Source organism: Anolis sagrei, chromosome 7 (genome assembly GCF_037176765.1).
Source record: "Anolis sagrei isolate rAnoSag1 chromosome 7, rAnoSag1.mat, whole genome shotgun sequence".
In the NCBI taxonomy this organism is placed as follows: Eukaryota; Metazoa; Chordata; class Lepidosauria; order Squamata; family Dactyloidae; genus Anolis; species Anolis sagrei.
Window position 1 is genome coordinate 16,497,611 of NC_090027.1, and position 26,283 is coordinate 16,523,893.

The following is a 26,283-nucleotide window of genomic DNA, read 5'->3' on the forward strand; positions in this document are numbered from 1 at the left end:
AATAATAATAATAATAATAATAATAATAATCTATATTATTATGTTATGTTCATTTGTTATGTTATGTTATGTTTATTTGTTATGTTCATTTGTGGGATTAACATAACTCAAAAACCACTGGACAAATTGACACCAAATTTGGACACAATACACCTATCAGGCCAACAAGTGACCATCACCAGAAAACACTGAAAACCACAGCAGAAGGGACTTAAAAAGCAAAAAAACCCAAAATTTACGTTATAACGCATGCACGAAACCATGCACACATATCTATCTATATAAATAAAAATGTAATGTTTGTTTGTGGGATTAACATAACTCAAAAACCACTGGGTGAATTGATACCAAATTTGGACATAATACACCTATCAGGCCAATGAGTGACCACTCATAAAAACACTGAAAAACACAGCGAAAGCAACTTAAAAAATAAAAAATAAAAAACCATCACAACACATGCGCAAAACCATATATATATACACAAACACAAATATATACACATAAAGGTTTTCCCCTGACATTAAGTCCAGTCGTGTCTGACTCTGGGGGTTGGTACTCATTTCCATATGTGTATATACACATATGAGTCCCCCTGCAGGGGTTGAGAAGGGCGGGGTACAAATAATTGAAATAAATAAATAAATAAATATACACAAATATATACAGACACATTACACACCTGTATACGCACAAAACACATATACACAGACTGGGCCACAACAACGCGTGGCAGGGGACGGCTAGTAATAATAATAAAACTTTATTTATATTCTGCCCTGTATCCCCCAAAGGATTCGAGGAGGATTCCAAACATAAAAGGCAAACAGTCAGTGCCTGAACATAATAACAATACATCCATAATAATGAAAATTGACAACCCAACATATAAAAGCAAATTCACATCTTGTTGTCCCATTTGCCAAAAATCTAGCCTCCTGTGCCCTAATTCAAGCAGTAATCAAATGTTGGAGCATAGATCCCCAGAGCCAATTTTGTACTGCACAGTGGTTAACAAGTAATGTTTTGCAAAAATAAAATTTCTTCTTGTTCTCCTGTTCCTTTTCCTTGTTCTCCTTCCTGTTGTTTTGTTGCAAAATGCCTTCAAATGTACCCTAAAGGTATCTGAGGGCATTTCCAGGGTAGTAAGATAGTAATTTTCAAGATAGTAATCTTTCATTGGAGCCCCCGGTGGCGCAGTGAGTTAAAGCACTGAGCTGCTGAGCTTGTTGATCGAAAGGTCGCTGGTTCGATTCCGGGGAGCGGCGTGAGCTTCCGCTGTCAGCCCTAGCTTCTGCCAACCTAGCAGTTCGAAAACATGGAAATGTGACGGGAAGGTAACGGCGCTCCATGCAGTCATGCCGGCCACATGACCTTGGAGGTGTCTACGGACAACGCTGGCTCTTCGGCTTAGAAATGGAGATGAGCACCACACCCCAGAGTCAGACATGACTGGACTTAATGTCAGGGGACTACCTTTACCTTTACCTAATCTTTCATGGGTAGTCGGCCTCTCCATTGCCTCAGCATTATAAGAGGGTTTCATGAGACCAAAAGCTCTCATTGCCGTGTGGTTTTGAGGCAACGGTGTAGTAATGTGAGGCCACAAACCATATTTTCATTCTTGCTAACCACTGGTGGTCCACGGACTACAGGTTGGGAACCACTGATCTATCTGGACTCTGTGCGTCATATTCAGGGAGCCATGAAATGTCTTCATGTTGGAACCCAACTTAGAGGATAAGCCTTAAGAGTTGCATTGGAATTAGGCTTCCTCAAATCTTTAAATCCTGTTGAACTGGAGCCATGCAGTGGCTTTGCCCAGCCATCCTTCCCCATCTTTGGATTTGCAGAGTGCTACCCAAGATCATTTGGGGAGTTGTTCTGTCTCATAGGATTTGTAGTGTTCATAATTAAGATAAAAAATGTATGCTACTGAGACCAGAAAGCCTATATTCTGATTTCAAATGGGATGAGAGTGGATTATCACATTGAAATTAATCATCTTGAAATGGATTTTGCCTTTAAAAATGATATAATGTGGCTTTGAAAGATTACAGGAAGCTAATTAGCAAAACGTTTTAACTATGATTCAGTAAAGCCACAACCTTTTTCTAATTCAGGTTGAAAAGTGTGGTCAGTTTGCTGGAAGGATGGCAGGATTTTTATGTTTTGCCATGGATGCCAGAATTTCAGAGCAGGAATCTAGTAACATTAGTATTCAACTGGAATTCTGCTTTTCGTGAGTAAAGGATTGAAGAGTTAAATATGCTTTACTCTTTAACTGCAGAATTAAAGATTAAGATGAAAGATTAAGGACTGCAGCCTTAATGAGATTGAGGCAAGGCTTTCTGCATAAGATACTATGGTGTACATTAAAAGATCAACTTCTGAAATCTCACTGGCTCTTCTAGGCAAGGGCAATGGCTTGGATATAGTGGCTTACTTAACAAATATGCTGTCTAATTGTGAATAAGCAAATGTAGCATTCTTTCTTTCCTTTTGTGTGTGTATAACCTCACTTTATTCGTGTTTACTCAGAAATAGGAGCAGAACAATCCTAGTAGATACTACAAAATTCTTATGTAGTGTAGGATCTTGCTTTGCATGCAGTCTGTATTTTATTGCACAATAGTAATACTTTGTGGACCCAGTCACCCAATATGGAGTCGTTTTTGGAGCTCTTCACTATCTGGTTTGATGATGATGATGATGATGATGATGATGATGATGATGATGATGATAATAACAACAACAATAATAATGTAGACTCTGCAAGGAAGCAGATGAAACAATCGATCATATCCTCAGCTGCTGCAAGAAGATTGCGCAGACAGACTATAAGCAGAGGCATAACACTGTTGCTCAGATGATTCATTGGAACTCGTGCCACAAATACCATCTGCCTGCAACAAAGAACTGGTGGGATCACAAGCCTGAACACGCCAAACTACTCTGGGACTTAGGAATTCAGACTGACAGAGTTTTGGAGCACAACACTCCTGACCTCACAATTGTGTTAAAAAACAGAGTGTGGATCGTCGATGTTGCAATCCCAGGTGACAGCAGGATTGAAGAGAAACAACTGGAAAAGCTCACATGAGGATTTAAAGATCGAACTGCAAAGACTCTGGCACAAACCAGTCAAGGTGGTCCCAGTGGTGATCGGCACACTGGGTGCAGTGCCTAAACACCTTGGCCTGCACTTAACCCAATCGACGCTGACAAGATTACCATCTGCCAGCTGCAGAAGGCCACCTTACTGGGATCTGCACACATCATTCCCCGATACATCACACAGTCCTAGATACTTGGGAAGAGTCTGACGTGTGATCCAGTACAACAGTCAGAAGAGTGATCTTGTCTGTTGTGGACTCACCTTGTTGTGTTTCTAATAATAATAATAATAATAATAATAATAATAATAATAATAATATACTTTATTCATATTTCGCTCTATCTCCCCGAGGGGACTCAGAGCAGATTACAGTGTACATATATGGCAAACATTCAATGTTGTTATACAGTCGACAGCAAAGACAGACAGTACATAAACAGAGGCAAGGCTTCCCTCTTTTTTCATCTCTAGCATCTGGAGGCTGTGCTCGACTTGGCCTTGGGGAGGTGCTGTTGTTTCATTTTTCCACGCCAAGGAACCTGTTGTCCATGGACACCTTCCTGATCGAACTACCAGCATGTTTCCAGGGGCGCCATTTTACCTCCTCGCCAAAGTGGTACCTATTTATCTACTTACATTGCTGTTTTCAAACAGGGCTGACGGCGAGAGCTTAACCCATAATGTGCCTATTTCAGTTTCATGTATGAACAATACAGATATAAATACAACATAGATTCAAGTGCCATACTTTAAAATCAACAGCACCCCCTGTGGCTGGACTCACCTTCCTTGGCACCAAAAAACCCCCAAAAAACAAAACAGCTGGACACTGAGTCAACAACACTTCCTTTCTGTGTATTGTCTATACAAAAGCGGCATTGAATGTTTGCCATGTATGTGTGCTGTGATCCGCGCTGAGTCCCCTTCGGGGTGAGAAGGGTGGAATATAAATAAATAAATAAATAAATAATAATAATAATTATTATTATTATTATTATTATCTTGAGCTTTTGACCTTTTTCATTCTTTTATTGCAAACTGCTTTGTGCATTCACAGGTCAAAAAATAATAATGCTTTCTTCTTCTTTTTTGTAGGAATATTGGAAAAGTCTTTTGGCCCCATACCCTTGATCTCTTTCAATGAAGCACTGCAGTATTTTCAAACAACAGATCTCTCAGACTGCAGGGTATGTATGTGCCAGCCAGAATTGCTTTGAGAGTCATATTAGTGTAAATATTTTAGGCATTGACAATGCTGACAGTTCTTGTTTGGTCATGAGTATTCTTATTGGTATTTCATATTGGCAGAGAGAGGTAGAATTACTGCAGCCAGTAGCTGATGATTTTACTGTAATGGGAAGTCCTCACCATCCCAGAGTTTATACATACACATACTGTTTCTAGTGTATGCGAACACAGATAATTCTGGTCCATTTTAACAGTAGTAGGAGGCAAGCCATCTCAAAATGCAGTTTGGTTTTTTTTGTCATGTCAGGAGAGACTTGAGAATCTGCAAGTCGCTTCTGGTGTGAGAGAATTGGCCGTCTGCAAGGATGTTGCCCAGGGGATGCCCAGATGATTTCATGTTTTTATCATCCTTTTGGGAGGCTTCTCTCATGTCTCCGCATGAGGAGCTGGAGCTGATCCACTTCTCCCCGGATTCGAACCTGCGACCTATCGGTCTTTAGTCCTGCCAGCACAGGGGTTTAACCCACTGCGCCACTGGAGGCTCAAAATGCAGTAATTTTGTCCTATGGAATTTATATATATTCAGTTCAGAAAATACTTTTTCCACTGGCCACATCTCACTTTGAACTCTGAATTTTAGACCCTCCAAAATGTGAGCCAGCATGGCGTAGTGCTTTGAGCATTGGATTATGACTATGGAGGTCCGAATTTGAATCCATACTTGGCACTGGAAACCCAGGAGCCGAGGTGGCGCAATGAATTAAACCCTTGTGCCAGCTGAACTGCTGACCTAAAGGTTGACGGTTTGAATCCGCGAGATGGGGTGAGCTCCCATATGTCAGCCCCAGCTTCCCATGTGGGTAGATGAGAGAAGCCTCCCGCAGGATGGTAACACATCCGCGCGTCCCCTGGGCATTGTCCTTACAGACGGCCAATTCTCTCACACCAGAAGCGACTTGCAGTATATTCTCAATTCGTTTCTGACATAATTAAAAAACAACAACTGGAAACCTGCTGGCTGGCTGGCCATTGGCAGGCCAAAGACTCTCATCCTCAGAGGATGGCAATGACATCCCCCCCCCCCCCCCCAAACAAATAACGAATATATTTTGAGAATCAGAGAATTTTGAGAGAAATAAAGGCTTCAGGAGCTGCCAAAGTGAGATCTGAGGACCTTTTCGCCAGTATGATAAGTATTATAATTATTTTGTTTCCTGTGTAATTGTATAAGGCAGGGGTCTTCAAACTTTTTAAACAGAGGGCCAGGTCAAAGTCCCTCAAAATGTTGGAGGGCCAGATTATAATTTGAAAAAAAAATGAATGAATTCCTATGCACACTGTACATATCTTATTTGTAGTGCAAAAAAACACTTTGAAACAATACAATAATTAAAATGAAGAACAATTTTAGCAAATATAAACTTATTAGTATTTCAATAGGAAGTGTGGGCCTGCTTTTGGCTGATGAGATAGGATTGTTGTTGTTGTTGTTGTGTGTTTTCAAGTTGTTCCAGACTTTGGTTGATCCTGAGCAAGGGCCGGTTAAATGACCTTGGAGGGCCGTATCCGGCCCGCGGGCCTTAGTTTGAGGACCCCTGGTATAAGGGGTTAGTTGGCTCTATTGTTTTTTCATGGATGCTGCCAGAAGGTGCTATTCTCAAACATCTCTATTCCTTTTACATATATTTATTCCAGAAAAAGATTCAGCCAACACTTCAAAGAAGAGGGCTGGCTGCTATTGCCCATTTCCTCTTCGGTCCGCCCCGCCTCTATCAACAACTGCAAAGTGAGAGGGACTTAGCCCTGGCAATAGCCCAGTGTGAGTATCTGGTCTGATAGTAAAAGGCAAGCAACCTACTCAGTTTGAATTCCACCTTGCTTAATATCACCCTACCTTGAACATTTGGTAAGATTTGAATTGTAGCTGGAACTTGGAATAATTATTGTAATACAATATAATACTAATAAAAATACAGTATAATTATCTAATAATTATATAGTTTATATTACACAAGCCACGCGTTGCTGTGGCCCAGTTTGCGTATATGTGTTTAGTGTGTGTACATACGAGTGTATATATTTCTGTATATATGTGGTTTTGTGCATGCCTTGCAAGGTATTTTTTATTTTTTGGCTTTTAAAGTTCCTTCTGCTGTGTTTTTCAGTGTATTTGTGAGTGTTGGTCAATTGTTGGCCTGATAGTCGGGGGGGTGTTTGGGGTTCAACCCCCCCTCCCCCCGAAATTTTTCAGGTTAAAGAAAACTTTTTTTTTTGGGCTATTTTTGGCCTTACTAACCTTTCATACTTTGTATCTTATACCTTTTACGGAGCAATAAGGGTCTATGGACTGTACTAAAATGTTGTGTTATCGAACTACTCTTCATGATTTGCTAAAAAAAAATTCACCCCCCCCCCCCCCGAAATTTTTTTCTGGCTATGGCCCTGCTGATAAGTATATTGTGTCCAAATTTGGTGTCAATTCATCCAGTGGTTTTTGAGTTATGTAAATCCCACAAACAAACATTACATTTTTATTTATATAGACTAGCAGTCCCCTGCCACATGTTGCTGTGGCCCAGTCTGGTGATCTCGAAAATAAAGTCATATATGCAATTTTCTTTATACTTGTGGGTAAACAGTATTTCTTGCTGTTTCTTTGTCAGTGTTGATGTGGAGATTGTCTGGTTTGCCCACTCTGGAACATGCAACATATAATTGTCCTTCTTCAGGAGTCGCTTTCAAATCTGCGTGTGTGAATTATATCTATCTATCTATATCTATGGCTTGATGGCTCTTTGTCAGGAGGGCATTGATTATGTTTTCTTGCCCTGGTGAAGGGAATTGGACTGGGTGGCCTTAAGTATGGGGGTTCTGTGTGGGAAGTTTGCCCCAATTCTGTCGTTGGTGAGGTTCAGCATGCTCTTTGATTATAGGTGAACTATAAATCCCAGTAAGTACAAGTCCCCAATGTCAGGGTCTATTTCCCCCAAACTCCATCTGTGTTCATATTTGGGCATATGGAATATTCGTGCCAAGTTTGGTCCAGATCCATCATTGTTTGAGTCCATGGTGCCCTCTGGATGTAGGTGAACTACAACTCCCAAACTCAAGGTCAATGCCCACTAAACCCTTCTAGTATTTTCTGTTGGTCATGGGAGTCCTGTGTTCCATGTTTGGTTCATTTTCTTCATTGGTGGAGTTCAGAATGGTCTTTGATTGTAAGTAAACTATAAATCCCAGCAACTCCCAAATGACAAAATCAATTTTTTTGAGTGATGGTCTCTCTTTGGGTTAGTAGGTGTCTTGTGGCCAAATTTGGTGGCAATTCCTCTAGTAGTTTTTGAGTTATATTAATCCCACAAACGAACAATTAATTTTTATTTATATAGAAGATGTAATATTACCAATAATATTGCCGTCTACTGGTATAGTACAATACAGTAATATATAATACTAATATTGCGCTATGCTAATAATATAATATATAATGTAATTGTATGTACACATAACTTGTAAGGCCAATCTGAGTCCCCTTCAGGGTGAGAAGGGTGGGATATAAATGCCGCAAATAAATAAATAAATAAATACTGGTTTGGGCCACCACATTAAGAATGTGGCCAGCGCATTCTGACTGGTAATTCTGGAAGTTGAAATCCAAAAAAGTAGATTTTGGGGGCTCTTTGCTTGAGCAACTTTTTATATCCCTTTCAAGCAAATCCAGTCTTTTAAGTAGGGCTTGGAAAGACTCTTGTGTGAAACCTTGAAAACTCCTAACCCGTCAGGAATTTGACTTAGAGCTTGTCTACCCACATAGAAAGAGCCATCCTCGTTTTGTAGCTGCTGTCATCCTGACACAATATACGAGGGTTGAATGAAAAGCAATGCCTCCACCTTCGTAACTCCTCAACAGATGGCAGTACTGGTATGTGTCAGGTACTGGCTTGTTCAGTAGACTCTTCTCTACAGTTCCGTTTTGGCAGGAAGTCTTAGCATTGAACAGTTGTGTTGTTAAAGTGCGAAGTATGAAACCCTGCACAGACGGTTGGTCAATGCAACTTAAGCAACGTGCAGTCATTGAATTCTTGACAGCAGAAGGTGTCATCCCAAAGGAGATTAATAAGAGAAATCAGAGAATGCAAACCGTTTATGGTGATTGTGTTGATGTGAGTACTGTGCATCGTTGGGCGAGTAAGTTTAAAGATGTTGAGGTGGGAACATCTGACTTGCGTGACAAACCAAGAGTTGGATGTCCTGTGACAGCCACCACCGAGTTTCACAAGCAAAAGGTTGATGGATTGATTCAGGTTGATCGTCATATCACTCAAAGAGAAAATTTCAAGCATAATCAGCATTTCAGAAGAAAGTTTGGGTCACATTATTGCTTTGCTTGGCTATCGGAAGATCTGTGCATGATGGGTACCCAGGATGCTGACGCCTGAAATGAAAGCACACAGACTTGAAACTTCAGAGACTGGATCTCACCACCATACAACATCCTCCATACAGTCCAGATTTAGCACCGTCTGACTTCCATCTGTTCCTGATAATGAAAGAAGATCTGCAGGGACATCGTTATGCTTCTGATGAAGGTGTTGAGAGAACTGTGAGACGCTGGTTGCAGAAACAGAGTGTCGACTTCTTCCGTAACGTCTTTAGAAAACTTGTTCATTGTTTGTAGAAATGTATCCATTTGTCTGGTGATTATGTGGAGAAGCGAATAGTGGTAGTTAAGGAGCACATTCTAAGGATTATTTCTGCATTTGATTTATTAAAATATTCCCATCTAAACCCAAGTAACAAAGGTTTAGGCATTTGCTGGCATGGTTTGCCTGAGTTCTTTCTCCTCCGACATAAGGGTTACGTATGCAGATGTCAGCACATTCCCTCTTAACAGGATATCTGCAGCCATTCTGAGTTGTGGAAAAAAAGGCAAAGGGTTCTTATGTAGCTGAGAAGGAACTGGTCCCGCATCTCTCATTTGGGGTGAAAAGAAGACCCAGGGCCAACTTAAGGAACCACACGAAAATATTGATAATTTTGAAAATATTGCTGCACAGATGAAGACAATGGGGCGAAAAGAATCTATTTGCCTTTTCTACTTATCTACTCACATTTGCATGTTTTTGAACTGTTAGGTTGGCAGGAGCTGGAGCTTACAGATGGGAGCTCACCCCGTCTCGCGGATTCAAATTGCCAACCTTCGGGTCAGCAGTTCAACAGCACAAGAGTTTAACCCATTGAGCCACCATGGCCCCATATTTTACTCACAGAAAGATATCAGACTTTGGTTTGATATAGCCTGATATTCTTTTACTTTGACTGGTAGCATTTTGCAAACATTTTTTTTTCTGCTTCACATCTAGTTGTCCAAGATCTTACTTGGGCCCTGCAAATTAAAAGTATCTGCTTTTTCTGTTTGGAAAAGTTATTGCCTTTTGTAGTCCAGAAAGAAAACTCCTCAAAGCCCTGGCTCTTGTTCCCAGTTACATATAAGATGTTAATCAGCGATTCCGTGTACAGGTAGCTTGGACAACAATGAAAAAGTGCACATGCGGATCCTGCAGACAATCTACAAGAAATTAACAGGCTCACGATTTGATTGCGCCCGTTACGGAGCCCATTGGGAGAACCTGGGATTTCAAGGTATGGCAAAAATACCCGATCCTTCAGGGTTTTTATAATGTACCCTTTGCCCTCTTTCTTTTTTTTTATTATAGTTTTTATTAGTTTTCCAAAGTTTACAAACAGAGAATAGTGCGGAGTGGAAAAAATAAAAGAGGTAATGAAGGTAATGTGACGATGGGTGTTGGGGAAGGGAAGGGGAGGAAGAGGAAAGTGAGAAGAATAAAGAAGAAGAAAAAAAAAAGAAAAAGAAAGAAAAGAGAGAGTTCAGACCCGAATAGGACTTCCCAATGTCTCTCCGAGATTGTTTGCAGGGGGGGGGGGGTGCGTCCCGGTTCCTTCCTTGCTTTATTTTATGGTAGTTTCGAATCCTTTTTCCGACTTAACTTCTCTTATCGTTATTCTTCATATATTGGACAATTCAATAAGTAGAGGGATTTCCTTTTTTTTAAATAAAATCCTTGAAACCCGACCAATCTGTCTTCTTGATTGTTCCTTTAATTCTTTGAGATAGTTCTTCCATTTGAATAATGTCAAACAATTTCAGAGTCCAGTCTGGGTATATCCTTTTGTTTCCATACCTTTGCCAGTAGGATCCTTGCAGCTGTGCTTATTAGGAATAGGATTTTATCTTGGTTTTTGGTTAATTTTTGTGGCGTCATACCTAGTAAGTATGTCTCTGGTGCTAAGGGGAAACTTATTTTGAGTATTTTTTGGGTAGCTTGATGAATTTGGTTCCAATATTTTTTAATTCTTTTGCAAGACCACCATAAGTGGAAGAAGGATCCCTTCTCCTTCTCGCATTTCCAACAGCTATTAGAAATATTTTTATTGAATTTTGCTAATTTTACTGGTGTGTAATACCAACGGTAGTACATTTTGTACCAGTTCTCACGTAGGTCATTTGCTATTGTATATTTTAATTTGATATTCCATATCTCTTCCCATTGCTTTGTCATTATAGAATGTTTTATATCTCTAGCCCATCTAATTTGACATTCCTTTATTTGTTCCTCCTCTGTATACCAGCATAATAGCTGCTGGTATAAGATTTTAATTATTTTTTATTTTTTTCCAATATCCTATCCCAAATATTTTTGTCTTGGTTGAAACCTGTTTTCCCGTCTTCTTTGAATCCCTGTAGAAGTTGGTGATGTTGTAGCCAGGTTAAATTGGGGGCTAATTGTTTTATTTCGTCTAATGATTTTAGTTCGAGTTTTCCCTTTGCCCTCTTTCTCATCTGCAGGTTTGGGATCTCAGAGGAGGGCCATTGTGGAGGATTTTAAGAAATGAGCAAATTCATATAGTAATGGGTGATTCTTTGGAGAATTTCACATATGATTATTATTATTATTCAAATTCTCAAATGTGGATGTAGCCTGTTATGATTATTTAATAGAAAGATGTCTTTTATTGTTTGTTCAGAAGGGACAACATTGCACTTTCATTAGGTTGCATGCCATCTAGCATCGATGTCTGGCAATTAACAATCCTCAAATGTAACATTATAAAAGCAATAATTCACAAGTACGGCCAGCATAAGAGCCTTTATTAGTTTTGCATAGCAGGCTTTCTCTCTCTGTGTATGTGTGTTTATACCTAGGCTTGGATCCAGGCACAGATCTCCGTGGGACTGGATTGCTAGGATTGATGCAAATACTATATTTTGTAATGGATTCTCGGATATTGCCTGTAGCTCGGGAGATTTTCAGGCTTTCCCATCATGAAACACAGGCATGTTTCCTCTCTTTCTTTTGCTTTGGCTCAGGATATTAAAATGCAGTTCATAGAATCATAGAGTTGGAAGAGACCTCATGGGCCATCCAGTCCAACCCCCTGCCAAGAAGCAGGAATATTGCATTCAAATCACCCCTGACAGATGGCCATCCAGCCTCTGTTTAAAAGCTTCCAAAGAAGGAGCTCCCACCACACTCCGGGGCAGAGAGTTCCACTGCTGAACAGCTCTCACAGTCAGGAAGTTCTTTCTCATGTTCAGATGGAATCTCCTCAGTTATTGCACGGCTGTGGTAGAAATCACTTGAGCAACCTGATTTCCTGCTAGTTATTTATTTATTTACGACATTTATACGCCGCCCTTCTCACCCCGAAGGGGACTCAGAGCGGCTTACAAGGTATATATACATACAATATATTATTAGCATAGTACAATATCAGTTTTAAATATTGTTATATTGTACTATATCAATTATACTGTAATATTCTTAGTAATATTACATGTAATATAGATATATAATTATAATATCATATTATTATTATTATTATTAGTAGTAGTAGTAGTAGTAGTATTATATTGCATTATAAAATAATATTACAAATAGGCTAAATCATTCTCTGCAGGAGTCTGCAATAAAGGTTTTAAGGGTCATAACTCCTGTCTGTAATCTGAATTCCAGCAATGGTTCTTCTGGAGATGCATCTTTAAATTGTCATAAATGTTTTGATTTCCTCCATGGTTCTTATATTACCTGTTGGGAGGAAGTACGAGGGGTGTTCATTAAAGATTTTCCCTGATCTACTTCCTGTGGACTGAGAGCAATTAAACTTGGCACAGTTATGACCGTCCTCCTCTCTGTTGGAGCCACATAGGGACACACATTTCATAGAATCCTAGAGTTGGAAGAGACCTCATGGGCCATCCAGTCCAACCCCATTCTGCCAAGAAGCAAGAAAATTACATGCAAAGCACCCCTGACAGATGGCCATCCAGCCTCTGTTTAAAAGCTTCCAAAGAAGGAGCCTCCACCACACTCTGGGGCAGAGAGTTCCACTGCTGAACGGCTCTCACAGTCAGGAAGTTCTTCCTAATGTTCAGATTTATTTATTTATCATGTCAGGAGCAAACTAAACAGTTGTATTGCATTTTTAACAAACAAACAAACAAACAAAGCACAAAGTTGGCAAACTTGGTAGTTGATTAAATGTCCTTTGACCAGTAGCTGACCACTTGGAGTGCCTCTGGTGTTGCTGTGAGAAGGTCCTCCATTGTGCATGTAGCAGGGCTCAGGTTGCATCGCAGCAGATGGTTAGTGGTTTGCTCTTCTCCACACTCGCATGTTGTGGATTCCATTTTGTAGCCCCATTTCTTAAGGTTGGCTCTGCATCTCGTGGTGCCAGAGCGCAGTCTGTTCAGCACCTTCCAAGTTGCCCAGTTTTCTGTGTGCCCAGGAGGGGGTCTCTCATTTGGTATCAGCCAATGTTCAGATGGAATCTCCTTTCTTGTAGTTTGAAGCCATTGTTCCATGTCCTAGTCTCCAGAGCAGCAGAAAACAAGCTTGCTCCCTCCCCCCTATGACTTCTTCTCACGTATTTATACATAGCTATCCTGTCTCCTCTCAGCCTTCTCTTCTTCAAGCTAAACATACCCAGCTCTTTAAACTGCTCCTCATAGGGCTTGTTCTCCAGACCCTTGATCATTTTAGTCTCCCTCCTCTGGACACATTCCAGCTTGTCAATATCTCTCTTCAATTGTGGTGCCCAGAATTGGACACAATATTCCAGGTGTGGTCTAACCAAGGCAGAATAGAAGGCTAGCATGACTTCCCTGGATCTAGACACTAGACTCCTGTTGATGCAGGCCAAAATCCCATTGGCTTCTTTTGCCGCTGCATCACATTGTTGGCTCATGCTTAACTTGTTGTCCACGAAGACCCAAGGATCTTTTTCACACATGCTTCTCCCAGGTTTTTAAGCAACTATAAACACCTCGCTTGTAGAAGTCGACAGGTTGCTCCAATAGCCACTTCGGAAACCAGAGTCTCATCATCTGAAAAAGGCTTGCCTTTCAAAAATAACTTCATTGTTGGAAAAAGGTGGCAGTCCGATGGTGTGAGGTTGAATAAGGGGGATGCGGTAGAATTTCAGAGTCACAGGAGCATGCTTCCATTTGGGCAACATGTGAGTTGTGGACTGGTGCATTGTCTTGCAGAAGGTGAACACCTTTGGTGAGCACGCCACATTATCTCTTGGTTTCGATGGCCTCCCACAATTTCCACAGCAGCGAAGCATAGTCTGCCCCAGTGATCATGGTACTCTTTGCTAAAAAATCCATCAATACTACTCTGTGCTGGTCCCAAAATACTGTGAGCATGACCTTGCCTGCAGAGATTTGGGCATGTGCCTTCTTTGGAGGGGGTGAGTCATGATGCTTCCATTGCATCGACTGGACTTGAGTCTCAGGATCAGAGTGATGGACCCAGCTTTCATCCTGTGTGATCAGTCTGTTGAAGAAGTTCTCCTGGTTTCCCTGGCACATTGTCAATGCATCCTGAGAGCATTCGACTAGTTCCTGCTTCTGGAAAAGTGTGAGCAGCCAGGGAACACAGCGAGCGAATACTTTTTGCATGTGAAGATAATCTTGACATTTTGGGCTAGGTGGCAAATGGTTACACAGCGATTTTCCAAAATGGCGACCTCCACTTGCTGCATGGTGTGTTCATCAATAGCAGAGTGGGGTCGCCCTGGAATTGGAGCTTTTTCCACCAAATTCCAGCCACATTTGAATTGATGATGCCAGTTCTTGACTACATCATATGATGGGGAATCATCACCATAAACCTCTTTCATCTCATTGAATGTCTCCTTTGATGTGTGGCCTTTCAAGGAAAGGAACTTGATGACTGCTCGGTATTCCATTGGGTCCATTATCAAACATCACACCCCTTCAGCACCTGTAAAATCAAGACTATTATCAGTTCTGAGTTGTAAATTGGCACGTAACCTATAGAGACTTATATCATTACACATGTGCAGTTTCAGCGTCCTGTGATAAATAAAAGTGGGTCAGGGGAAATCTTTAATGAACACCCCTTGTAGATGCTCTTGCTTGTATTTAGGTCTTGCACTAAAAGTCACTAGTTGCATCCTATGTAGAATAGTTATGTTCATTAGCAAATACACTTCTCTGAATTCCTTCTGCTTCCTTTAAAGAATTTCCCTTTCTGCGTGATGTCTGTGAATATTACTCGCATCGTAATCCAAGTACTAAGGGAAGAACGCCTTTCTAGGTGAGTTTGAGGCATGTGACTTTATGCCCTTTTATTCTCTAAATGTGGCTGGCTGAGCTAGGGCTGCAAGTTTGAATTGACAGATCAATTGGCTACATTAATTAGATTGATCAGTGAAGGGAAACCTTAAATAGAGGGCTCCAAATAAAGGGGATTTTTAAAATTGACATTGTTTTGATTATATGTTTCTCTGCAATATGTGTATAAAAAGACTATTTCAGAGGGCCCTTCTCTCTAACAATAGATATGTTTACAATTTTATCCACTATCCTCAAACCGACACCTTTGATAATATTTGATTTGTACAATCTATTTAAATTTACATAGTTAGAAGACAGTGTGATGACTTGGATGACTCTCAGTCAGATAATGGCCCTAAACCAGTGGTTCCCAAACTTTTTTTGACCATGGACCACTTTGACTAGAGACCACTCTCCAACATTAATACCAAAAGTGTTACAAATCAGTTTTTGGTCAAGTCCAGATTTGGTTTGTTTATTTGAGGTGCTGATTCAGAATATCGCATTGGACAGACCACATCAGCTCTAGTTTCTGATACAGAACATATGCCATCCAGTAGTCGCCATCTGTTCACCCACAGAAAACCAAGTTATTTATTTATTTACAGTATTTCTATACCGCTTTTCTCATCCCTGGGGGACTCAAAGCGGTTTACACGTAACTGACAAAACTTCAATGCCATACATTGGACACTGACGTGATGCCAAACCATAACCACCACAATAATAAAACCACAATTAAACATAAATCATAATTAGACAGTACATAAGCAATCATTAAAACAATAAATCATAAAAACAGTCTCGCCAGTCGTATTGTCATTGGACGCAGTGTATTATTTGAGAACACAGAAATGCTGGACCACTCTTAACAAATACCATTCTTTATTTCTTTATTATTTATTTATTTACGTCATTTCTATCCCGCCCATTTCAACCCAAAGGCGACTCAGGGCAGCATACTGAATCAGCACTATTAGATGCCGTATATAAATACATACATATCCCAACTAAAGGAGCCCCCGGTGGCACTGACCTGCTGAGCTTGTTGACCGAAAGGTCGCAGGTTCGATTCCGGGGAGCGGTGTGAGCTTCCGCTGTCAGCCCTAGCTTCTGCGAACCTAGCAGTTTGAAAACATGCAAATGTGAGTAGATCAATAGGTACCGCTCTGACTGGAAGGTAAGGACACTCCATGCAGTCATGATGGCCACATGACCTTGGAGATGTCTATGGACAATGCCAGCTCTTTGGCTTAGAAATGGAGATGAGCACCACACCCCAGAGTCAGACATGACTGGACTTAATGTCAGGGGACAACCTTTACCTTTACTATCTCAATTAAAAGCAATTAAATTACATCATAATACATATAAAAACCATAGAAACAATAAAAACTATATAAATCTATAAAACCAATGTCTTTCAGTTCAAATTCCTCATCTGTTTATGTTGTCTTCGCTGTTCTGTGTTCATATACCTATTTGCATTTATCTGGTCACACTGAAGTTCCAAACACTTGCTCAAAAAGTCAGGTCTTCAATCTTTTCCAAAAGGTCAGGAGGGAGGGGGCCCGATCTAATGTCCTTGGGCAAGGAGTTCCACATCCGAGGGGCCACCACTGAGAAGGCCCTGTCTCTCATCCCCGCCAAACTCACCTGTGAGGCAGGCGGGACGAGAGCAGGGCCTCCCCAGGCGATCTTAATTGCTTTTCTCAGACTACAGAAACGCAATTGAAATCCACAAGCATGTGAACAATTTCAAAAGAAAGGAAGAAACCATGAAAATGAATAAAATCTGGCTGCTAGTATTAAAAACTCTAAAATCAGGTCAGTAAATAAAGAACAACACTCAGAAAACAGGGTAATTCCAGACAGAAAACACCTCCCAACAAAGGATTTCCCCCAGGCGGAAAGCAGCCAGGCTTTGAAGCTGCCAGACTATTCAGTGCTAATTAAGGTGGCCAATTCACACTTACCTCAAACAGACAAGAGTTCTTTCTCTACCATGGACATCATAAACCCCACTTGCCTAGTTTCCAACAGAACTCAAAACCTCTGAGGATGCCTGTCATAGATGTGAGCAAAATGTCAGGAGAGAATGCTTCTGGTACATGGCCATGCAGCCTGGGAAACTCACAGCAACCTAGTGTCTTCTCAAAGTTTGGCATTACTTGATGTTTAGTCAGTGGAGAAGGCCTCCACTTTCAAACTAACTCTCCCACAAGAAGAAGGAGAAGAAGAGAGAGGAGGAGAAGAAGAGGGGAAAGGAAGAGGAGCATTCTGTAGAATCGAAGTCTCCTCATTAGTTGCTTTTCATCGTCTCTTGTGCATGGGTTTATTCTTCTGCTTTGGCTGGAATTGGCCACATGTTTGGCAGTTGAATTGTCTTCTTAATTTAATTCCTCCATTTGGGTATTGGAGACAATCTGTCCATCCCTGACTAACAGATAATTACTGATGAGGAATGTTGGGCATTGCAGTCCGTTGTCGTCTTAAAAGTTACTTGATTCCCTAGAGCAGGTGGACCAAAAGAGTGTCTTGGAATAAAACAGCTTCCTAATATTCTAAGTATCCGAAAAATCCCCCTTCCAAGTTCTTCCTTCTCATAAATGAGAAAATACGTTGTGCTTTTTTCTTTCAGAGAATGTAATCGAAGACAGCAGGTGATTGCGGTGCTAAATGATTTGTATGTGGCTGTATTTTTACGCCTCTTCAATATTTGGAAAACACAACAAAAGACCATTTGTGATTCTGGTTTTGTTCTTAAAGGTGAGCTTTTCTAGTCCTCCTCCCAATGGATGACATAATTTGCTTTTTCTATGTGTATATATCACATTATGAAATGACTACTATATGAGATGTCTTCATGGGCCCGGTGGTGCAGTGGGTTAAACCCCTGTGCCGGCAGGACTGAAGACTGACAGGTCGCAGGTTCAAATCCGGGGAGAGGTGGATGAGCTCCCTCTGTCAGCTCCAGCTCCCCAAGTGGGGTCATGATTGAGGCCTCCCACAAGGATAATGAAAACATCAAAAATAATCCGGGCGTCCCCTGGGCAACGTCCTTGCAGATGGCCAATTCTCTCACACCAGAAGCGACTTGCAGTTTCTCAAGTTGCTCCTGACACGACCAAAAAAAAAATGGGTCTGTTGAAAATACTCTTCTGTTCACAACTGTTTAAAACTTTTAACAACTTTTAAAAATTGGTTCCTTGATCACAGTACATTTCAAGAAGGGAAAACATTTACCAACTATTTTATTTATTTTTTATTTATGTCCTGCTTTTCCTCTCTTAAAATAAGTCTCTTATCCCAAATAGATCCCATTTAACCATTGCTTTATTTGCAAATTTGCCATATCTTGCGTGTATGATATGATATCCTCCCATCTTTCCTTCATATTACATTTGTGTTTTTTAAATCTCCCAAATGTGTTTTTCCTAAAGTGAAAGTAAACCATAAGTCATGTCTATCATTTTTATAGCCCAGGTTGCATTATTATTATTATTATTATTATTACTTACTTATTTACTTAGGCGATCCCTCGTTTTCCGAGGAGGATTGTCTTCCAGTATTCTTGTGGGTCCGTATGTGGCTGCGGAGCCCTATTCTTGCTCTGCATCTTCTTCAGCAGTGAGGGCATCGGTTTCCAGGTGGAAGGAAGTCTCGGTCGGGGTTGGCTTGATGAGCCTTCCTCTTGGCACACTTCTTCCTTCCGCCCTCCATTCGTGCCTCTTCAAATTCTGCAGCACTGCTGGTCACAGCTGACCTCCAGCTGGAGTGGTCAAGGGCCAGGGCTTCCCAGTTCTCAGTGTCTATGCCAGAGTTTTTAAGGTTGGCTTTGAGCCCATCTTTAAATCTCTTTTCCTGTCCACCAACATTCCGTTTTCCGTTCTTGAGTTTGGTGTAGAGCAACTGCTTTGGGAGACGGTGGTCAGGCATCCAGACAACGTGGCTGGTCCAGCGGAGTTGATGGTGGAGGACCATCACTTCAATGCTGTTGAGTCTTTGCTTCTTCCAGTATACTGACGTTTGTCCACCTGTCTTCCCAAGAGATTTGCAGGATTTTCCGGAGGCAGCGCTGATGGAATCGTTCCAGGAGTTGCATGTGACGTCTGTAGACAGTCCACGTCTCACAGGCATATTGCAGGGTTGGGAGGACAATAGCTCTGTAAACAAGCACCTTGGTATCCCTACGGATGTCCTGGTCCTCAAACACTCTCTGCTTCATTCGGGAAAAATGCTGTGCTCGCAGAGCTCAGGCGGTGTTGTATTATTATTATTATTATTATTATTATTATTATTAGGTTCTTGTGGGTTTTTTTCGGGCTATAGAGCCATGTTCTAGAGGCATTTCTCCTGACGTTTCACCTGCATCTATGGCAAGCATCCTCAGAGGTTGAGAAGGTCTGTTGGAAGTAGGAAAAATAGGTTTATATATCTGTGGAATGGCTGGGGTGGGGCAAGGAGCTCTTCCCTGCTGCAGTTAGGTGTGAATGTTTAGCTGATCACCTTCATTAGCATTTGAAGGCCTGCCTGAGTCTGGGAAAATCTGTTGCTGGGAGGTGTTAATCTGTGCCTGGTTTTTTCCTCTCTGTTGTTTAGCTGTTATAATTTTAGAGTTTTTTAATACTGGTAGCCAGATTTTGTTCATTTTCATGGTCTCTTCCTTTCTGTTGAAATTGTCCACATGCTTGTGGATTTCAATGGCTTCTCTGTGTAGTCTGACATGGTGGTTGTTGGTGTGGTCCAGCATTTCTGTGTTCTCAAATAATATGCTGTGTCCAGGCTGGTTCATCATTATTATTATTATTATTACTATTACTATTATTACTATCCTTTAGATAAAGATCTCAGATGTTCTCCATCATGGTCCCTGTGAAATATGTACGTGCAAATTTCACAGGTGACCACTCAGAGAAACCCGGTTACAGGTAAGCAACTTTTATATATCTTGTTTTTTTTTCTATAGACTTGGAGATATTTGCCAAAAGAAACCCAAAGCAACTGCTTAAACATTTGGAGATGTATATGAATGGGTGTACTGTTTCAGCCGGGGAAGATGGTTTCCAAGCCCATGCTTCAGAAGTTCTTGGTTCCAACATAAACTCTCTTATCACTGACAATAAAGGGTTAACATTTACTGGAATAGGTGATCTGCCGGTTGAGAGAGAACAAGAGAGCTGAGTTGGATCCAAACGGACACTCCAGTCTTTGTACATGATTTATCGATAAAGCCAGTTGATGTCATCTACCAGGGGCTCTGCAGTTATGCTGTTGAAGTGCTTGAAATCCTGAAGTGCTTGAAATACTGCTAAAGTAGATGTGCAAGGCTTCCGTTTTGGGGCCAGGGCCATTAAACAGCTGCAGAAGGAACCCCAGGGGATGGATTCGGATCAAGGGCAAACTGCAGTTTCCAGAATGGAGCCGTCGGGACAGAATCCGTTCATCCCAGCCCTCTTTTTAAACAGGAATGTACATCTGATTTCTCTGAAGTCCTATTGAAAATAAAATATTCTCCCAGTTACCAGGGTTTAAGACAACATCAGTCGAATGAGCTAAGAAATCTGTATTTACGCATTGCTGAATCTGAGCTATAGTGAGCCTTGAATTGCTGCTGCACAACCAAAGGCTTGTCACGGGCCTACATTTCCATCAATTAGATTTTTTGTAGAAATATATAAGACAAAAAGCTGTTAAATCCTTATGTTCTATCAACTGGGAAACATCGGTTTTCAATGTGTACCTGGTTTTTGTTTCTTTTATGAGCTGTTGTCAATAAGAACCACTATATATCTTGATGTTGCAACTATCCAACATGTATGCTGTTGAGTATGGTAACAAAACCAGCAGTGAAAACTCACTATTTAAACATTTACCATATCATGGTTGTAACTTTGAACTTAAGCAATCTGTAGCCTCCAACCATATGATACATCCAGTCTTGTCCTTGCCCCATTCGACCACAATCCCAGATTTTTGTGTGGCTGTTGGTGGTCATTGAAGTGGTACTTCTAGGCTAACCATGTGACCGAAGGCTTTGAATGTCTATCTTGTGTAGTGGAAGCTGCCACCCCATGGCAACTGTCACGTAATTTCCTTAATGACTCATTTCCTACTGTGACAATATCATTTGGACATCCTTTCAGGCATACCAGCTATATGTAAAAAATGCTTGATGGGAGGCTTTTCCATTAAACATATTATAATCTTCAACCCCACGATGTCTGTGTCTGTTTTGTTCAACTAAAGTTCCAAACAATGTGAGTTATGATGAATCTGTGAATATAATTAATTTCAAAATTTACCATTTGTGCAGGAGTATTATATGGATAGGCGCCATTTACAACAACAATAACAACAACAATTTATTTATTTATATTTATTACTCTCAAACATTTGTACCCTACCCTTCTCAACCCCTGGGGGGGGGGGATGGGACGGGGGACTCAGGGCAGCTTACATCCGGCACAATTTGATGCCATTGCATATAAATAATACATACGATAATACATATAAAAACACAGTAAATTGATTTCAAAATTAGTTTTAAAATAAAGAAGTACATTAATGAATAGTGAAATCCTAATGTAGAAACAAATTCAGCGAGCACAATACAATCGGAAGCCTGTCCATAGTCCATTTTCCATAAAATAATAATAATAATAATAATAATAATAATAATAACAACAACACTTTATTTGTACCCCACTACCATCTCCCCAAGGGACTCGGTGTGGCTTACATGAGGCCGAGCCCAAATACAATAATAACAATAATACAAGATATTAAAATAAAAAAACGTGGACAATAAGATATGCAACATTAACAATAAGATAACACACAATTAAAACTGTGGGAAGGCCAAATGTAAAATTAAAATTGAAAATAATGCTGGAGCATGGGCGAAAAGGTGGTAGTGGCGTTTGTGGAGAACATACAAGCAGACCTAAAATGTAAAGTGCTTCAGAGGACAAAGTGCTATGGGATCATTATTCTGGGAATAATTATTACCATTGTCTGTTATCTGCCAGCTACCCAAAGGCCTGGTCCCATAACCACGTTTTCAATTTCCTCCTGAAGGCGAGGAGGGATTTTGTTGACCTGATTTCTCTGGGGAGCAAGTTCCATGGGTGGGGGGCCACCACCGAGACTATACTGCAAATGTTTACTTTGCATAATGTGTTGAGCCGCCCCTGCATGGCTATCATATCTCTTCTCAGCCTTCTCTTCTTCAGGCTAAACATGCCCAGGTCTTTAAGCTGCTCCTCATTGGGCTTGTTCTCCAGACCCTTGATCATTTTAGTTGTCCTCCTCCAGACACATTCCAGCTTGTCAACCTCTTCCCTCAATTGTGGTGCCCAGAATTGGACACAGTATTGCAGATGTGGTCTAACCAAGGCGGAATAGCCTTCCCTGGATCTAGACACTATACTCCTATTGATGCGGGCCAAAATTCCATTGGATTTTTTTGCCGCCGCATCACATTGTTGGCCTCCTCAATCAATTCCCTCCCCCCGCCCCCATAAGAAACAAAAAGCAGAAAGGAGAAGCATCAGTTTGATGTTTGCTGAAATATCACCAAATGGAGTTGATGGCACGCTACCTGAGATGTCCTCCATCGACTCTGCAGCCTTCTCCTAGGCTTTGTATTTATTTATTAATTTATTGGAGGTTGACTAACAGATGGCATAACAACACTGCAGTGTGCATGGCACATTCCCTGAGCCTTGGACGAAACACACTCGGAGCAGATGTTTCAGCTCTGGTGCTGTAAAGAATGTTCCTTTGTATAATAATGATTCCATCCATTCCGCAGGAGTGGAAGACGTGACTCTTGTAGACGGGCTACCATCAGGAGTGGGCTTCATATCTGAATAAAGGGGGAACCTTCTCCCTTTGTGCAGCACCCCTTTTCCAAGTGCCGGGGCTCCCGAGCCTTTGGAAGGGCCTGGCATCTGGATTCAAAGCCACTATGGTGTTATTGTTGTTGGTGTCAGTGTCTTGGAGCTAATGCATATTGATGAGGGAGGCTGAGCCCACAGATTGTTCAAGCGCTCTGCAGAGAAAGGGGAGGCAGTGGAGCGGCTGGGAATACGGCACTGTGTTTCCTCTCCTGTAAAGGCAGGCGGGCAGCTGCTGCTGGCTGCTTCCCATCACAGATCTGGGATTTGGTGTTCTTCCTTTCCTCTTTCCATCACTGGAAGATACCGAATGGGAGGCTGAGCTAAGAGCAGAGCTTCTGCCATACTCAGGTATGTATCTGTGGTCCTTAGGATGGGGTGGGGTGGTGGGGGATTAGGGTGGCAAGGCAGCATCAGTCGCTCACATGCAAGGGCTTATCAGCATCCCTTCCCTATTGTTCGTTGCAAAAGGCCTGGCACTTTTTGGGCTGCTTGCTGTTCTAACATGAGAAATGGCTTAGCTGTGTCCCTTTGCCATTTGTGAAGGGAGAGGCAGTGTAGTTGCATATCTATAGTGGCTCTTGTTGGTGTGTGTATCTGAGGGTCCTCTTGTGTATGTATGTCTGTGTATCAAGATTGTTTACCTATTTTGGAAGGGGATATCCCTATCTATCTATCTATCTATCTATCTATCTATCTATCTATCCACACAATTTCTTCTTTAGGATTGGGTCATAGATGCCATATACATATACATATACATGCCATATACACAGCTTCTTTTGTGTCTGTGACTGTCAGGCTCTGTGAGAAGCATTGTATGTACAGGTGGCTCATGTGCATCTCTGCCATAGAGGTGGATGGCAAACATCAACAAAAAGCATGGAGGATATGACTGTGTGTTTGGGTGAGACAAAGGGAATTGCGCTGGGAATCAGTCTGCTTGCATAGATTTTATTTATGAGACTGCATGTAGTATGACCATTGATGGTGGCTTGTTTGCTTTTTAATAGTCGGAAAGATGTCTGATGTCTGACGCTCAAGCAGTTTACGATTGAGTATGGATATTTGTGGGCGCCTGGTGTTGTGATGTGCTGCTGCATGACTGGAAAATGGTGAGCTGCTACAATTGTTTTGACTCTAGGAAGGAAGCCACTGCCCTTGGCCTCTGAAGCATTTCTGTATCCGTGGTTTACGGCTGAAAGAGACAACTTGGTTTGTGTGATTTACAGAGAACGATGGCCGTCCAATGGATTGCTGTTGTGCTTGTGGTCTGAGCACAAAGTTGCTCCTATGGACAGGCCATGGAAGGTGAGGCGTATGTATGTATAGTCCGGGGGTGTCAAATTCATTTTCACAAAGGCCACAACAGCATTATGGTTTATTGTCGAAGGCTTTCATGGCTGAAATCACTGGGTTGTTGTAGGTTTTTTGAGGCTATATGGCCATGTTCTAGAGCAGTGTTTCTCAACCTTCCTAATGCCATGACCCCTTAATCCAGGTCCTCGTGTTGTGGTGATCCCCAACCATAACATTATTTCCGTTGCTACTTCATAACTGTGATTTTGCTCCTGTTATGAATTATAATGTAAATATCTGGTATGCAGGATGTATTGTCATTCACTAGACCAAATTTGGCACAAATACCCATTGTGCCCAAATTCAAATACTGGTGGGGTTGGGCAAGGATTGATTTTGTCATTTGGGAGTTGTAGTTGCTGGGATTTATAGTTCACCTACAATCAAAGAACATCCTGAACTCCACCAATGATGGAATCGAACCAAACTTGGCAGACAGAACTCCCACGACCAACAGAAATACTGGAAGGGTTTGGTCAGCATTGACCTTCAGTTTGGGAGTTGTAGTTCACCTCCATCCAGAGAGCACTGTGGACTCAAAGAATAATGGATCTGGACCAAACTTGGCACAAATACTCAAGACGCCCAAATGTGAACACAGATGGAGTTTGGGGGAAATAGACCTTGACATTTGGGAGTGGTAGTTGCTGGGATTTATAGTTCATCTATAATGAAAGAGCATTCTGAACCCCACCAATGATAGAATTGTGCCAAATTTCCCCCAAAGAACCCCCATGACCAACAAAAAATACTGTGTTTTCTGATGGTCTTTGGCGACCCCTCTGACACCACCTCGCGACCCCCTCAGGGGTCTTGACCCCAGGTTGAGAAACTCTGTTCTAGAGGCATTCTCTCCTGATGTTTCGCCTGCATCTATGGCAAGCATCCTCAGAGGACTTCACAACCTCTGTGGATGTTTGCCATAGATGCAGGCGAAATGTCAGGAGAGAATTCCTCTAGAACATGGCCATATAGCTCAAAAAAACCCTACAATAACCCAGCCTTATGGTTGGCTTTAAAGGGCCATTTGTATGACTGTATAAATTATGTTGCCTTGACATTGAAAGCCTCACAGGCCAAATAAAATGACATGGTGGGCCAAATTCGGCTCACGGGTTGTCGGTTTGATTTGTGTGGCATAGCAGGATGCTGTATATTTAAAGAAGGGAGGAAGCAAGAAGAGGTCATTCTGGACACAATATTTTGCATTTCCGTTTCCTTCTTTATTTTGTTACAAGACAAGTGAGGGAGACAGGAGTCTTCCCAACTGGCTCACAAAGCAAGGTGACCTCTAATGCACTCTTACCGTGACAGTGTGGCTCTGATGTGTGACTCCGCAGGGAGGCCTATAGAGAGTGCAAGCACAGCCCTCCTGGCAATGGCTTGAGCTCCTGTCAGCATCTAGCATCCTTGCACAGCTATTGACGGCTCCTTATCCTGGCAGGCCTGCTGCTGATGCTAGCACTTCATTGCATTTTCCTTCAATCCAGTGTTCAGAGTCAGTAGCTGTCAGGGTGTAACTGTTTGTATGGTCTGAATTACAGCTCCCAGAATCGCTAGCCATTGGCCATGGTGGCTGGTGCTTTCGGGAACCGAAGCCCAAAAACATGTAGACTTTTTATCATGTCAGAAGTACTGCAAGTTGCTTCTGGTGTGAGAGAATAATAATAATAATAATAATAATAATAATAATAATAATAAATCATCTCCTCAAGGGGACTCAGAGCAGATTCTACATATGCAAAATAATGCAAAAACATACAATATAAAACATAAACATAGACATAAACTGTTAACACAACATATACTGGGGGAGATCATCCGGAGTTTCGGACTGAGGTGTTATCTCTACGCAGATGATGTCCAAATCTGTCACTCCTTCTCACCTGTCACCAAGGAGGCTGTCCAGACCTTGAACGGTGCTTGGCCGCTGTGTCGGACTGGATGAGAACTATCAAATTGAAACTGAATCCAGACAAGACGGAGGTCCTACTGGTCAGTCGTAAGATCGAACAGGGCATAGGGTTACAGCCTGTGTTAGACGGGGTGAC

General features: G+C 41.5%; 2 protein-coding genes across 5 annotated transcripts in view; both read left to right on the top strand.

Annotated features, from left to right (window-relative positions):
- ELMOD3 (ELMO domain containing 3) overlaps window positions 1-21,190 on the top strand; it is a 34,480-nt gene extending 13,290 nt beyond the window's left edge. The window contains exons 5-11 of the mRNA XM_060787159.2: window positions 4,214-4,305; window positions 6,002-6,125; window positions 9,827-9,949; window positions 11,532-11,662; window positions 14,876-14,952; window positions 17,614-17,741; window positions 19,942-21,190. Coding sequence (XP_060643142.2) covers window positions 4,214-4,305; window positions 6,002-6,125; window positions 9,827-9,949; window positions 11,532-11,662; window positions 14,876-14,952; window positions 17,614-17,741; window positions 19,942-20,156 — 890 coding nt within the window. The 3' untranslated portion in view covers window positions 20,157-21,190. The remainder of the gene's footprint in view (window positions 1-4,213; window positions 4,306-6,001; window positions 6,126-9,826; window positions 9,950-11,531; window positions 11,663-14,875; window positions 14,953-17,613; window positions 17,742-19,941) is intronic.
- A 1,482-nt stretch (window positions 21,191-22,672) lies between these two features.
- The window catches only part of FEZ1 (fasciculation and elongation protein zeta 1), a 63,833-nt gene continuing 60,222 nt past the window's right edge, over window positions 22,673-26,283 (top strand). For 2 of the 4 annotated variants that reach the window (XM_060787203.2, XM_060787207.2), the window contains exon 1: window positions 22,674-23,224. The gene's annotated coding sequence lies outside the window, so the exon portion shown is untranslated. Of the gene's footprint in view, window positions 23,225-26,283 lie in introns of all 4 variants that reach the window. The other 2 variants (XM_060787206.2, XM_060787204.2) reach the window with 2 other exon arrangements.